Source organism: Pteropus vampyrus, unplaced genomic scaffold, assembly GCF_000151845.1.
Source record: "Pteropus vampyrus isolate Shadow unplaced genomic scaffold, Pvam_2.0 Scaffold195, whole genome shotgun sequence".
Classification (NCBI taxonomy): Eukaryota; Metazoa; Chordata; class Mammalia; order Chiroptera; family Pteropodidae; genus Pteropus; species Pteropus vampyrus.
In genome coordinates, this window is record NW_011888976.1 from 1,326,086 (window position 1) to 1,338,097 (window position 12,012).

A 12,012-nucleotide genomic window follows, 5' to 3' on the forward strand; every position below is an offset into this window, starting at 1 on the left:
TAAGATGGAATGAGAGCGAGGTGTAGGTAATTCACCTGACAGTCTACTCAATGACTATATACTTGGGAGTGAAGAGAGAAAAGAATTTGCAGTTCTCTTAATTGGTCTCACTTGCTATGTGTATCTTCTAGTAAGTATAGCACCTTGTTGAGTGTGAGTCTAACATTGAAAGACAGGCTATATATTTATCATACATGTAGTATACAAAGTCCATAGATATACATATACTTTTTAAAAAAAATCTAGTATTCAACTTAAGAAATAGTTTGTTTCAGTGCTGGATGAAAAAGTAGCTGTGCTGGACTTGTTGAGAGTTGATATTTAAGAGTTGCAAGGATTTTGCCTATATGTTGAAACTTTGTGAGACATGACTTCTTGCAGATCAGCGGTCAGCAAATTTTTTCTGAAAAGGCCCAGATAGTGAATAGTTTTTTTTTGTTTGTTTGCTTGTTTGTTTGTTTTGCAACTAGTCAACTCTGCAATCATTGTAGCATGAAAGTAGACAAACAATACGTAATTGAATGGATGTGTCTGTGCTACAATAAGCTGTTTGTGGACACTGACATTTTCACCCTTTTTTTCATCTAATTTTTTTCAACTTTTTAAAAATGTAAAAATAGTTCTTCGCTTGTTGGCCATACAAAAACCGGTATCACAATGTATACATATGTCAAAACATCCAGTTGTATACCTTAAATATATACAATTTTTATTTGTCATTATACTTCATAAAACTAAATAAAAGAAACACTGGTATAACAAGCTGGATTTAGCTCGTGGGATGTAGTTTGCCAACTTAGACATGTAGATTGGTAAGTTTGTAGTTGACAGTTGTAAATGTAAAAATTACATCACACACCAACCTAACAGACTCTTCCCATATCATTCAAAAGAATATAGAAGAAATGAAAATATGCAAGATAGTCATAACTTCTCATTTGTAAGTAGCATCTTTGGAGAAGAGTTATGACTTATTAAATTTTAATAGTTTTACATGATAAAAAAATTTCACAACTTTCATAAACTTTCACATTTTAACATTTTGACATATAATATAGATAAATATTTGATCTTATAATTACATGTGGTATATAAATACCGAACTGAATGAATGTGTCTCTTTCAGGTTCTTGCTGCTACTTCTTTAACAGGTTTATTGGAAAAACTACAGAACTGCAATGAACTTTTGGAGAAAATTATGAAAGGGCTTAATGCATATCTTGAAAAAAAACGACTTTTCTTCCCTCGGTATGATGGATATTCAATTGTGCTGTAATAAGAAGCATTTTATGTGTGATATGTGATGAATTATAACTAAAGCTTTTATATTTGCCTGTTTTTCCCTAGTTTTTTCTTCTTATCTAATGATGAAATGTTAGAGATTTTGTCAGAGACCAAAGATCCTCTTAGAGTTCAGCCTCATTTAAAAAAATGCTTTGAAGGCATTGCTAAATTGGAGTTCCTTCCCAATTTGGACATTAAGGCCATGTATAGCTCTGAAGGTGAGCGAGTGGAGCTGATTGCACTTATTTCCACATCTGCAGCACGAGGTGCAGTGGAAAAGTGGCTCATTCAAGTGGAAGATTTAATGCTCCGGAGTATTCATGATGTGATCGCTGCATCCAGGCTGGTGTGTTTCTTAGAATTTAATGTATATTTTATATTCTATAAATGATTTAGAAGGTTTTAAATGGGCACCAGTAAATTAATACTTAAAGTTCTTACTATTTTAAACCATTTATTATTTTCCTCACTCTTTATTTTTTCTAACATTATTATTTAAATAATATTAGTAAAAATTAATGATATGTGATTTAAGTGCTGCAAAAGAAAAAAGGTGTTATGAGGAAGAATAATAAGGTGTATATAATATAGAATGGGCAGTTCTAATGATAGGCTTTTAGAGGAAGTGAAATTGAAAGTGAAACCCAAAGGATAAGTAGGCATTAACCAGGTAAAGAGTAAATGGAAGAGCATCTTGGTGTCCTGTGTAAAGGCCCTGGGATCAAAAAGAACCACAAACGTGGGTGTTAAATGCATGATCTAGGTCACTTATTGCTGTTTACACTTAATTACTTAATAAGTTGAAATGAGATGAACAAACATTAAAGGAGTATATATATGTGAAAGAAATAAAACACCTAGGCACATGACATGTACCCCACTTATACTAATCCAGTTCACCTAATTTTGAATGATAAACTTCAGTATATTTCTGCTTTGGGGACCACAAAGGAACAGTTTGTCATATAGTTGAGAAAAAAATCATTTTTAAAGGCATTGCAGCTTCATATCCACTTTTTATGAGTGAGGTACCCTTTTGCATTCACTAAGAGTCCATGCAGCTCATCTTCTTGCAGTGGCTGTTCTGTTCAACTTCAATGTTCGTGTAGATAAATCTTGACTTTTTCTTTCTTTTTTCTACTTATAAAACTAAACAAACTAAAAGACATAAAGAATCAACATTTTCCAAGAAAGTATTTTCTTTAATAAGTATAAAATTTACTTCTACGTACCTAGCAATGGCTCATTCATTCTTTGAAACTCATTCTTCTTTGAAGCTTAGGTTAGTTTGTCATTACATTTATTTCCAAATATTGCTAATTAGAAGGGATTTTAATAATATGTCTGTATCCTTATGTTTATATTGAAAGCATATTGAAGATGGTGTTATTATCTTATATTAAAGATGGTGTTGTATTAAAATATAGTTTCTATTTGCATCAGCTTCAAACTTTGTTCTGCATTTTTTAGTTTATAATTTGAATCTGCTATTATTTGCTTTTGAAGCAAATTATTTTTTAACCATTCCTATTCCTTTAAATGAATTTTGAACATAAAAATGCTAGAAAGATATGAAAGTGTACTCTGAACTCAAAAGCACAGATGTTTCAATTATAAATGAACAAATGTATAATTATTCAAATTATATACTTTGGTGATACGAAATTTTAGAATGGCTATGGAATAATAATACAAGGGTTCTAACTACTAGTCCAGTTTTTCACCAAATTGTATAGTCTCCTTTTCAATTAAATCTTGGCATCAATGTACATAATCTATTAGACTGATTTTTTTTTTTTACTGTTTAATAAAAGCTTTATATTTTATAATAGAAGTAATGGCTATTCTAAGTACAAAACTTGACAACTTCCCACAGCAAGGGAATGTAAAATTATATAAATATTTCAAAAAATAATTTATAAAAAATTTCCAGGTCTTTTATAAATTGTCATCTAAAAATTTCATGACTATATGATATTCTAGGCTACAAATGTACCAAATATTACACTTCCTTACTATTAGACATTTAGCCTTTTTTTTTCCTTTTGTAATCTTTTAAAGTTAGAAATGCTTTTTAATTATTCAGGCTTACCCAGAATCTGCAAGAAGAGACTGGGTTCGAGAGTGGCCTGGCCAAGTTGTACTTTGTGTTTCTCAAATGTTCTGGACTTCTGAGACACAGGAAGTTATAAGTGGTGGGGCAGAGGTAAAGCATTATTTGATTTTAAATAACATTCTTTTCTGTATGCTCTGTTTCTTGGTTAACTTACCTACACAAAGCCAGTCTTCCTTCCAATGTCTACATGTAACATTAAAATTATAATTCTTTGAAAACTTGTTATTAATATGTCATACTAGGCGTGGACAAAATCACTCTATAATTCATTGCTATATTGAGAGATATTATGAAGTCAGAATTGCTTCGTACGAGTAAATATATAAAATACATATTTTAAGTACTATTTAACATTAGTTTAATTACTTTTTTATTTTGTAGGGATTAAGGAAATACTATAAGGAGCTTCAGAATCAACTAAATGATATCGTCGAGCTGGTAAGAGGAAAACTGTCGAAACAAACCAGAACTACTCTGGGAGCTTTGGTTACTATTGATGTTCATGCTAGAGATGTGGTCATGGACATGATTGATGTGGGTATGTGACTTTTTCTTTAACATTAAAGATAAAATATCAATAGCTTCTAGAAACAAAAACTTATACTATATGTCTTTTTCTCTCTAAACAGAATTTATTTTATATGATCTTTTCTACAAATTGGAAAGCATGAATTATTTTAATATTTGCTATTATAAAAATTAAAATTCTATTTTTCAAATTATTTCTATTTCAGGATTATGTGTCTTGTTTTACTTTATTCTTTCTAGGTGTCTCACATGATACAGATTTCCAATGGCTTGCTCAGCTTAGATATTATTGGGAATATGAGAATGCTCGAGTTCGTATCATTAATTGCAATGTAAAATATGCTTATGAATATCTTGGTAACTCACCTCGACTTGTCATTACTCCTCTAACTGACAGGTGTTACAGAACATTGGTATGCATTTAAATTATTTTAATTCATACATTAAAGATTACTTTTTGGTATGGTGGTATATTTTCTTGTCCAAATTTAATGTGGCTATTGTCATTTTATTTTCTTATCTGTAATAGTTGAATACAGCTATTCCTTCCTAATCCCAAATTCCCTTTATATAAAATTATAGTACAGATATTTAATCCTGGGTGCTTTTGTAGAAGACAAAAGTGTTTGGATTATAATGTTTGAAAATCGTGAGTCACTCTGATTGGGAGTAATTAGAAAAAGGAAGATACTGGAGATTTAAAGAGAAAACTGGAGCTTCAAAGATGGTATCAATTTTTGCAGTGGAGTTTTGGGAGATACGACAGGAAGATGAGGAGAGTACATTTGGGCCTTGGAACTCCACGTTAGTTCTGTTGAATAGGAAAGAGAGCTGAAATGTAGGGAGTTGGTACTGAGGTTTGTGCTTGTTGGGAAGCTAGGGAAGGTAGAGCTATCACTTAAAAAAACAAACAAACAAACAAAAAACCCTGGAAAAAGCCAGATAAAATACAGGATTCTCAGGTAAAATTGAATTTCATATAAGCAATGAATAAATTTTTTAGTATAAATATGTCCCAAATATTGCATGGGATATACTTAAACTAAAAAATTATTTATTGTTATCAGAAATTCAAATTTAACTGAGCATCTTATGTTTTTATTTGTTAAATCTGGCAACCTACCTGGAAACTGAGGAGGTTCATCAAGAAATACCTGCACTGAGTAAGTAAAATTAAAGTGTCTTTGGTTAAGTTCTCTAGAAGCAGAGATGAAATGGGGATTCTTGGGCAAATGATTTACTAAAGAATGTTCTCAGTAAAAAAAAAACCTATAAGAAAGTGAAGAAAGCAGGGGGTAAAGCTAAGAAAAGATGTGGTTTCATCAGATGTATAGCCTTAGCCTAATCTCTTATGGGGCTTTGGAACACTAATGGCATCACAGAGGTATCCACTTTAACGCCAAGTGGTCTGGCTTTTATATCCCTTTATTGTCATTGGCTATGGGTCACCTCTGGGCTTAGGGGTGCAAGTAATCAGGCATTCACCGATGAGGTAGTACCTATTAGTTGAGGGCAATTCCAAGGAGAAAAGAACAGTTGTGAGCTATTGGTAGCTCACAGCAATTGAGGGATGGATGCAATGGCCAGTAAAGGGGATCTGAGTGGGGCTAATGCATCTGCAATAAAATGTTTTGCCAAACCCTCTAATTTCTCAGGAAACAGGGACCATGTTTGTCTGATTTTCTACGATAGTGATGAACAAGTACATAATTACTCCCTAAATATGTGTTGAGTGAATGAATCTCAAGGTTCTATATCCATCTGGGACCTCTGTGAAATCAGAAACTGTGAACACTTGTAAGGTGGAAGTTAACAACTTTGAGTTGGAAAATCAGAATCACATTAAACATTTATATACAACAGTAGACTGAAAAAAATCTAGTATATTAATTTCCATAATAAAAGGAACACATTTGTAAGCATTTTCTTAAAATTATAAAGAAGGGAGATACTGAAGTTTCCAGCAATTAATAGACCTGAATAGTATAGCATTTATCATAAATTTAAGATAGATAAAATTTCATTGATATTGCCTTTATTTAATGAGCTGTCAATATTTTATTTTAGTAAATGTAAAAACATTTGTGATTTTCATAGGTTTATTTATGGTTTAAAAAATAGACATTTTTAGAACAGTTTTAGGTTCACAGCAAAATTATTCAGAAAGTACAGGAGAGTTCCCATATACTCCCACCTCCCTATATGTACAACATTGTGTCCCTTAACCATATTTTTTCTAAAAGGAGTTAAGTTTCATGAACTGTCATAGTTGTTTTCATGAAAAAACTCCATAGTTAGTTGACTGTAATTTAAATGCCTCTAAAAATTTCCAGCCACTCTTCTAGTCATCGTGGGGACGTAGAAAGAATTCATACTTTTGATGTTGCTCTTAAGAAGCTTAAAGACTAATTGAGAGGAAAAAATGCTAATGCACACAGTTAACTGTAATGCAAGGTAAGAAGTATAGAACAGTGAGTGTCATGGGAATGGAGAAAATGCCAAGAGTAGACTCAATAGCCAGGGTGAATCATAGAAAAAATTATATAATAGGTCATTTGTTTCTTTTCCCACTGATGGGCAGCCATTTATAACACTCACTTTCAGGTGTTTACTCCCTTTGCAGCTAGCCATGAGATTGTCATTATTGAACTCTATAATCATTTCCACAACCACTTCTAATCAAACCTTTCTGATCTTTCTGACCAAATGTTAACACCTCAAAGCTAGATTCTCTGTTTTTAAAGGCAAATGGAATACATATAAAGTATTAACAGATGAAGAGATTTTGATACCTTTTCACTTTTTTTTGGACTCTTTAAACTACTTTTTCTTTATACAGCTAGAAAATTGTGTGTTAAAAATTAACCTAACACTATAATTGTATTATTGCCTCTCTGCACCTACAAATCTAAATCTATTTTGTAAGCAATTTCTATTATAATTTTTTTTTTAGTTAAGCATGGATTTCTTTACACATGTATTTTTATTTTCAGATAGGTGCCTTCTATTTAAATCTTGGAGGTGCTCCAGAGGGGCCAGCAGGCACAGGAAAAACTGAAACCACCAAGGACTTGGCTAAAGCCCTTGCTGTACAGTGCGTGGTGTTCAACTGTTCAGACGGGCTAGATTATCTAGCAATGGGAAAGGTAAGTTACATATTAAACTTACAGCTAGGTCTACCGGGATAAACTGAAGCTAACTCATGTTTAAACATTACTTGAATGTGGTTTAAGCATTACTTGAAATTTGGTTTTAGGGGTAAAGAAATTGTTTTTATCTTTAGGGCTTTTATTAAACTTAACTTTCAATTTTGACTTAAAAGGTTAAATATTTGTTTTAACAAGTGATGCCTTTTCATAGTTTTTTAAAGGATTGGCTTCTTCTGGTGCTTGGGCTTGCTTTGATGAATTTAATCGAATTGAGCTGGAAGTGTTGTCAGTGGTAGCTCAACAGATCCTTTGCATTCAGAGGGCCATTCAACAGAAGCTGGAAGTGTTTCTTTTTGAAGGGACAGAACTTAAACTCAATCCAAACTGTTTTGTAGCTATTACCATGAATCCTGGCTATGCAGGACGTTCTGAATTGCCAGACAATCTTAAGGTAATACTTTTAAGAGTATAAATTTGTTAATCAAAAGTAACAGCATAATCTACTCAAAATGGTATAATTTTCTCACATATTTTTGCAATCTCCCTTTTACCTTTTCCATTTACTGTAAGGCAAACTTTCAAAAACTTTTCTAGACATTTAAAAAATGTTAAAGTACATAATACTATTTAAGTGCTACTGAAAAAAGTACAGAGTTAATGAAAAGGTGCTACATTGGGGAATAAACTTGAATAACAACACATTGTCTTTGGGTACTTATGCTCAGCTTTGAAAATGGTTTCCTTTACGTAAATAATATATTTCATTTATTATGTACTTTAGGTTCTTTTTAGAACAGTGGCTATGATGGTTCCAAACTATGCCCTCATAGCAGAAATCTCTCTCTACTCCTATGGATTTTTGAATGCAAAACCTCTGTCTGTGAAGATAGTAATGACCTATAGGCTTTGCTCAGAGCAGCTCTCATCGCAATTTCATTATGACTATGGAATGCGAGCAGTAAAAGCTGTTTTAGTGGCTGCTGGAAACCTAAAATTAAAATTTCCAAACGAAAATGAAGATATACTTGTAAGTATTAAGTACATACATTGTGAAAGCTTCAGTAGAAAGATAATTTTTGTTAGCGAGGTTGATTAGGAATTACAAATAGGCAAATAAGAGAATTGTTGCTTTGAGCCTTTTTTATGGGGTTGAAATGATAGTTTTGGGGTTATGTTATTCATTATACTTTATACGAACATAAAGACTGAGCATCTTATGTTTTTATTTGTTAAATCTGGCAACCTACCTGGAAACTGAGGAGGTTCATCAAGAAATACCTGCACTGAGTAAGTAAAATTAAAGTGTCTTTGGTTAAGTTCTCTAGAAGCAGAGATGAAATGGGGATTCTTGGGCAAATGATTTACTAAAGAATGTTCTCAGTAAAAAAAAAACCTATAAGAAAGTGAAGAAAGCAGGGGGTAAAGCTAAGAAAAGATGTGGTTTCATCAGATGTATAGCCTTAGCCTAATCTCTTATGGGGCTTTGGAACACTAATGGCATCACAGAGGTATCCACTTTAACGCCAAGTGGTCTGGCTTTTATATCCCTTTATTGTCATTGGCTATGGGTCACCTCTGGGCTTAGGGGTGCAAGTAATCAGGCATTCACCGATGAGGTAGTACCTATTAGTTGAGGGCAATTCCAAGGAGAAAAGAACAGTTGTGAGCTATTGGTAGCTCACAGCAATTGAGGGATGGATGCAATGGCCAGTAAAGGGGATCTGAGTGGGGCTAATGCATCTGCAATAAAATGTTTTGCCAAACCCTCTAATTTCTCAGGAAACAGGGACCATGTTTGTCTGATTTTCTACGATAGTGATGAACAAGTACATAATTACTCCCTAAATATGTGTTGAGTGAATGAATCTCAAGGTTCTATATCCATCTGGGACCTCTGTGAAATCAGAAACTGTGAACACTTGTAAGGTGGAAGTTAACAACTTTGAGTTGGAAAATCAGAATCACATTAAACATTTATATACAACAGTAGACTGAAAAAAATCTAGTATATTAATTTCCATAATAAAAGGAACACATTTGTAAGCATTTTCTTAAAATTATAAAGAAGGGAGATACTGAAGTTTCCAGCAATTAATAGACCTGAATAGTATAGCATTTATCATAAATTTAAGATAGATAAAATTTCATTGATATTGCCTTTATTTAATGAGCTGTCAATATTTTATTTTAGTAAATGTAAAAACATTTGTGATTTTCATAGGTTTATTTATGGTTTAAAAAATAGACATTTTTAGAACAGTTTTAGGTTCACAGCAAAATTATTCAGAAAGTACAGGAGAGTTCCCATATACTCCCACCTCCCTATATGTACAACATTGTGTCCCTTAACCATATTTTTTCTAAAAGGAGTTAAGTTTCATGAACTGTCATAGTTGTTTTCATGAAAAAACTCCATAGTTAGTTGACTGTAATTTAAATGCCTCTAAAAATTTCCAGCCACTCTTCTAGTCATCGTGGGGACGTAGAAAGAATTCATACTTTTGATGTTGCTCTTAAGAAGCTTAAAGACTAATTGAGAGGAAAAAATGCTAATGCACACAGTTAACTGTAATGCAAGGTAAGAAGTATAGAACAGTGAGTGTCATGGGAATGGAGAAAATGCCAAGAGTAGACTCAATAGCCAGGGTGAATCATAGAAAAAATTATATAATAGGTCATTTGTTTCTTTTCCCACTGATGGGCAGCCATTTATAACACTCACTTTCAGGTGTTTACTCCCTTTGCAGCTAGCCATGAGATTGTCATTATTGAACTCTATAATCATTTCCACAACCACTTCTAATCAAACCTTTCTGATCTTTCTGACCAAATGTTAACACCTCAAAGCTAGATTCTCTGTTTTTAAAGGCAAATGGAATACATATAAAGTATTAACAGATGAAGAGATTTTGATACCTTTTCACTTTTTTTTGGACTCTTTAAACTACTTTTTCTTTATACAGCTAGAAAATTGTGTGTTAAAAATTAACCTAACACTATAATTGTATTATTGCCTCTCTGCACCTACAAATCTAAATCTATTTTGTAAGCAATTTCTATTATAATTTTTTTTTTAGTTAAGCATGGATTTCTTTACACATGTATTTTTATTTTCAGATAGGTGCCTTCTATTTAAATCTTGGAGGTGCTCCAGAGGGGCCAGCAGGCACAGGAAAAACTGAAACCACCAAGGACTTGGCTAAAGCCCTTGCTGTACAGTGCGTGGTGTTCAACTGTTCAGACGGGCTAGATTATCTAGCAATGGGAAAGGTAAGTTACATATTAAACTTACAGCTAGGTCTACCGGGATAAACTGAAGCTAACTCATGTTTAAACATTACTTGAATGTGGTTTAAGCATTACTTGAAATTTGGTTTTAGGGGTAAAGAAATTGTTTTTATCTTTAGGGCTTTTATTAAACTTAACTTTCAATTTTGACTTAAAAGGTTAAATATTTGTTTTAACAAGTGATGCCTTTTCATAGTTTTTTAAAGGATTGGCTTCTTCTGGTGCTTGGGCTTGCTTTGATGAATTTAATCGAATTGAGCTGGAAGTGTTGTCAGTGGTAGCTCAACAGATCCTTTGCATTCAGAGGGCCATTCAACAGAAGCTGGAAGTGTTTCTTTTTGAAGGGACAGAACTTAAACTCAATCCAAACTGTTTTGTAGCTATTACCATGAATCCTGGCTATGCAGGACGTTCTGAATTGCCAGACAATCTTAAGGTAATACTTTTAAGAGTATAAATTTGTTAATCAAAAGTAACAGCATAATCTACTCAAAATGGTATAATTTTCTCACATATTTTTGCAATCTCCCTTTTACCTTTTCCATTTACTGTAAGGCAAACTTTCAAAAACTTTTCTAGACATTTAAAAAATGTTAAAGTACATAATACTATTTAAGTGCTACTGAAAAAAGTACAGAGTTAATGAAAAGGTGCTACATTGGGGAATAAACTTGAATAACAACACATTGTCTTTGGGTACTTATGCTCAGCTTTGAAAATGGTTTCCTTTACGTAAATAATATATTTCATTTATTATGTACTTTAGGTTCTTTTTAGAACAGTGGCTATGATGGTTCCAAACTATGCCCTCATAGCAGAAATCTCTCTCTACTCCTATGGATTTTTGAATGCAAAACCTCTGTCTGTGAAGATAGTAATGACCTATAGGCTTTGCTCAGAGCAGCTCTCATCGCAATTTCATTATGACTATGGAATGCGAGCAGTAAAAGCTGTTTTAGTGGCTGCTGGAAACCTAAAATTAAAATTTCCAAACGAAAATGAAGATATACTTGTAAGTATTAAGTATATACATTGTGAAAGCTTCAGTAGAAAGATAATTTTTGTTAGCGAGGTTGATTAGGAATTACAAATAGGCAAATAAGAGAATTGTTGCTTTGAGCCTTTTTTATGGGGTTGAAATGATAGTTTTGGGGTTATGTTATTCATTATACTTTATATGAACATAAAGACCTTTTGGCTTGATAAGCATGGTGTTGACTTTCTGGTATGGGGATTCAATGGAACAATGTAAAAGAAACTTTGACTTTTGGCATGGGGAGGGGGAGGGCAAATACTGGCAACTAACTTATATTGCACTTTTTGGATGATTTTAGCTTCTTCGATCAATTAAAGATGTAAATGAACCAAAGTTTCTATCACATGATATACCCTTATTTGCTGGAATAACCAGTGACTTATTTCCTGGTGTTAAACTTCCTGAAGCTGACTATCGTGTAAGTAAATCTATGAGAATGACTTATTCTGCAAATACACTTATCTGATGACTCAATAGTTTGAAAAATGTTATTAAATGAGAGAAATTATTCTATTTGGAAGATAAACTCCTATTATGGCCACTTTATTTAATGAAAATGAATAAATGTTAGTACCTTCTCTTATATGATATCAGGATTAACAAGATTCAGG

General features: G+C 32.6%; 1 protein-coding gene across 1 annotated transcript in view; it reads left to right on the top strand.

Moving 5' to 3' along the window:
- Nucleotides 1-12,012, top strand: part of DNAH12 (dynein axonemal heavy chain 12) — a 228,350-nt gene that overhangs the window by 84,400 nt on the left and 131,938 nt on the right. The window contains exons 22-30 of the mRNA XM_023537644.1: nt 1,127-1,248; nt 1,348-1,630; nt 3,371-3,490; nt 3,782-3,938; nt 4,169-4,341; nt 6,922-7,074; nt 7,289-7,528; nt 7,859-8,104; nt 11,700-11,819. Of these exons, the coding sequence (XP_023393412.1) occupies nt 1,127-1,248; nt 1,348-1,630; nt 3,371-3,490; nt 3,782-3,938; nt 4,169-4,341; nt 6,922-7,074; nt 7,289-7,528; nt 7,859-8,104; nt 11,700-11,819 (1,614 nt within the window). The remainder of the gene's footprint in view (nt 1-1,126; nt 1,249-1,347; nt 1,631-3,370; nt 3,491-3,781; nt 3,939-4,168; nt 4,342-6,921; nt 7,075-7,288; nt 7,529-7,858; nt 8,105-11,699; nt 11,820-12,012) is intronic.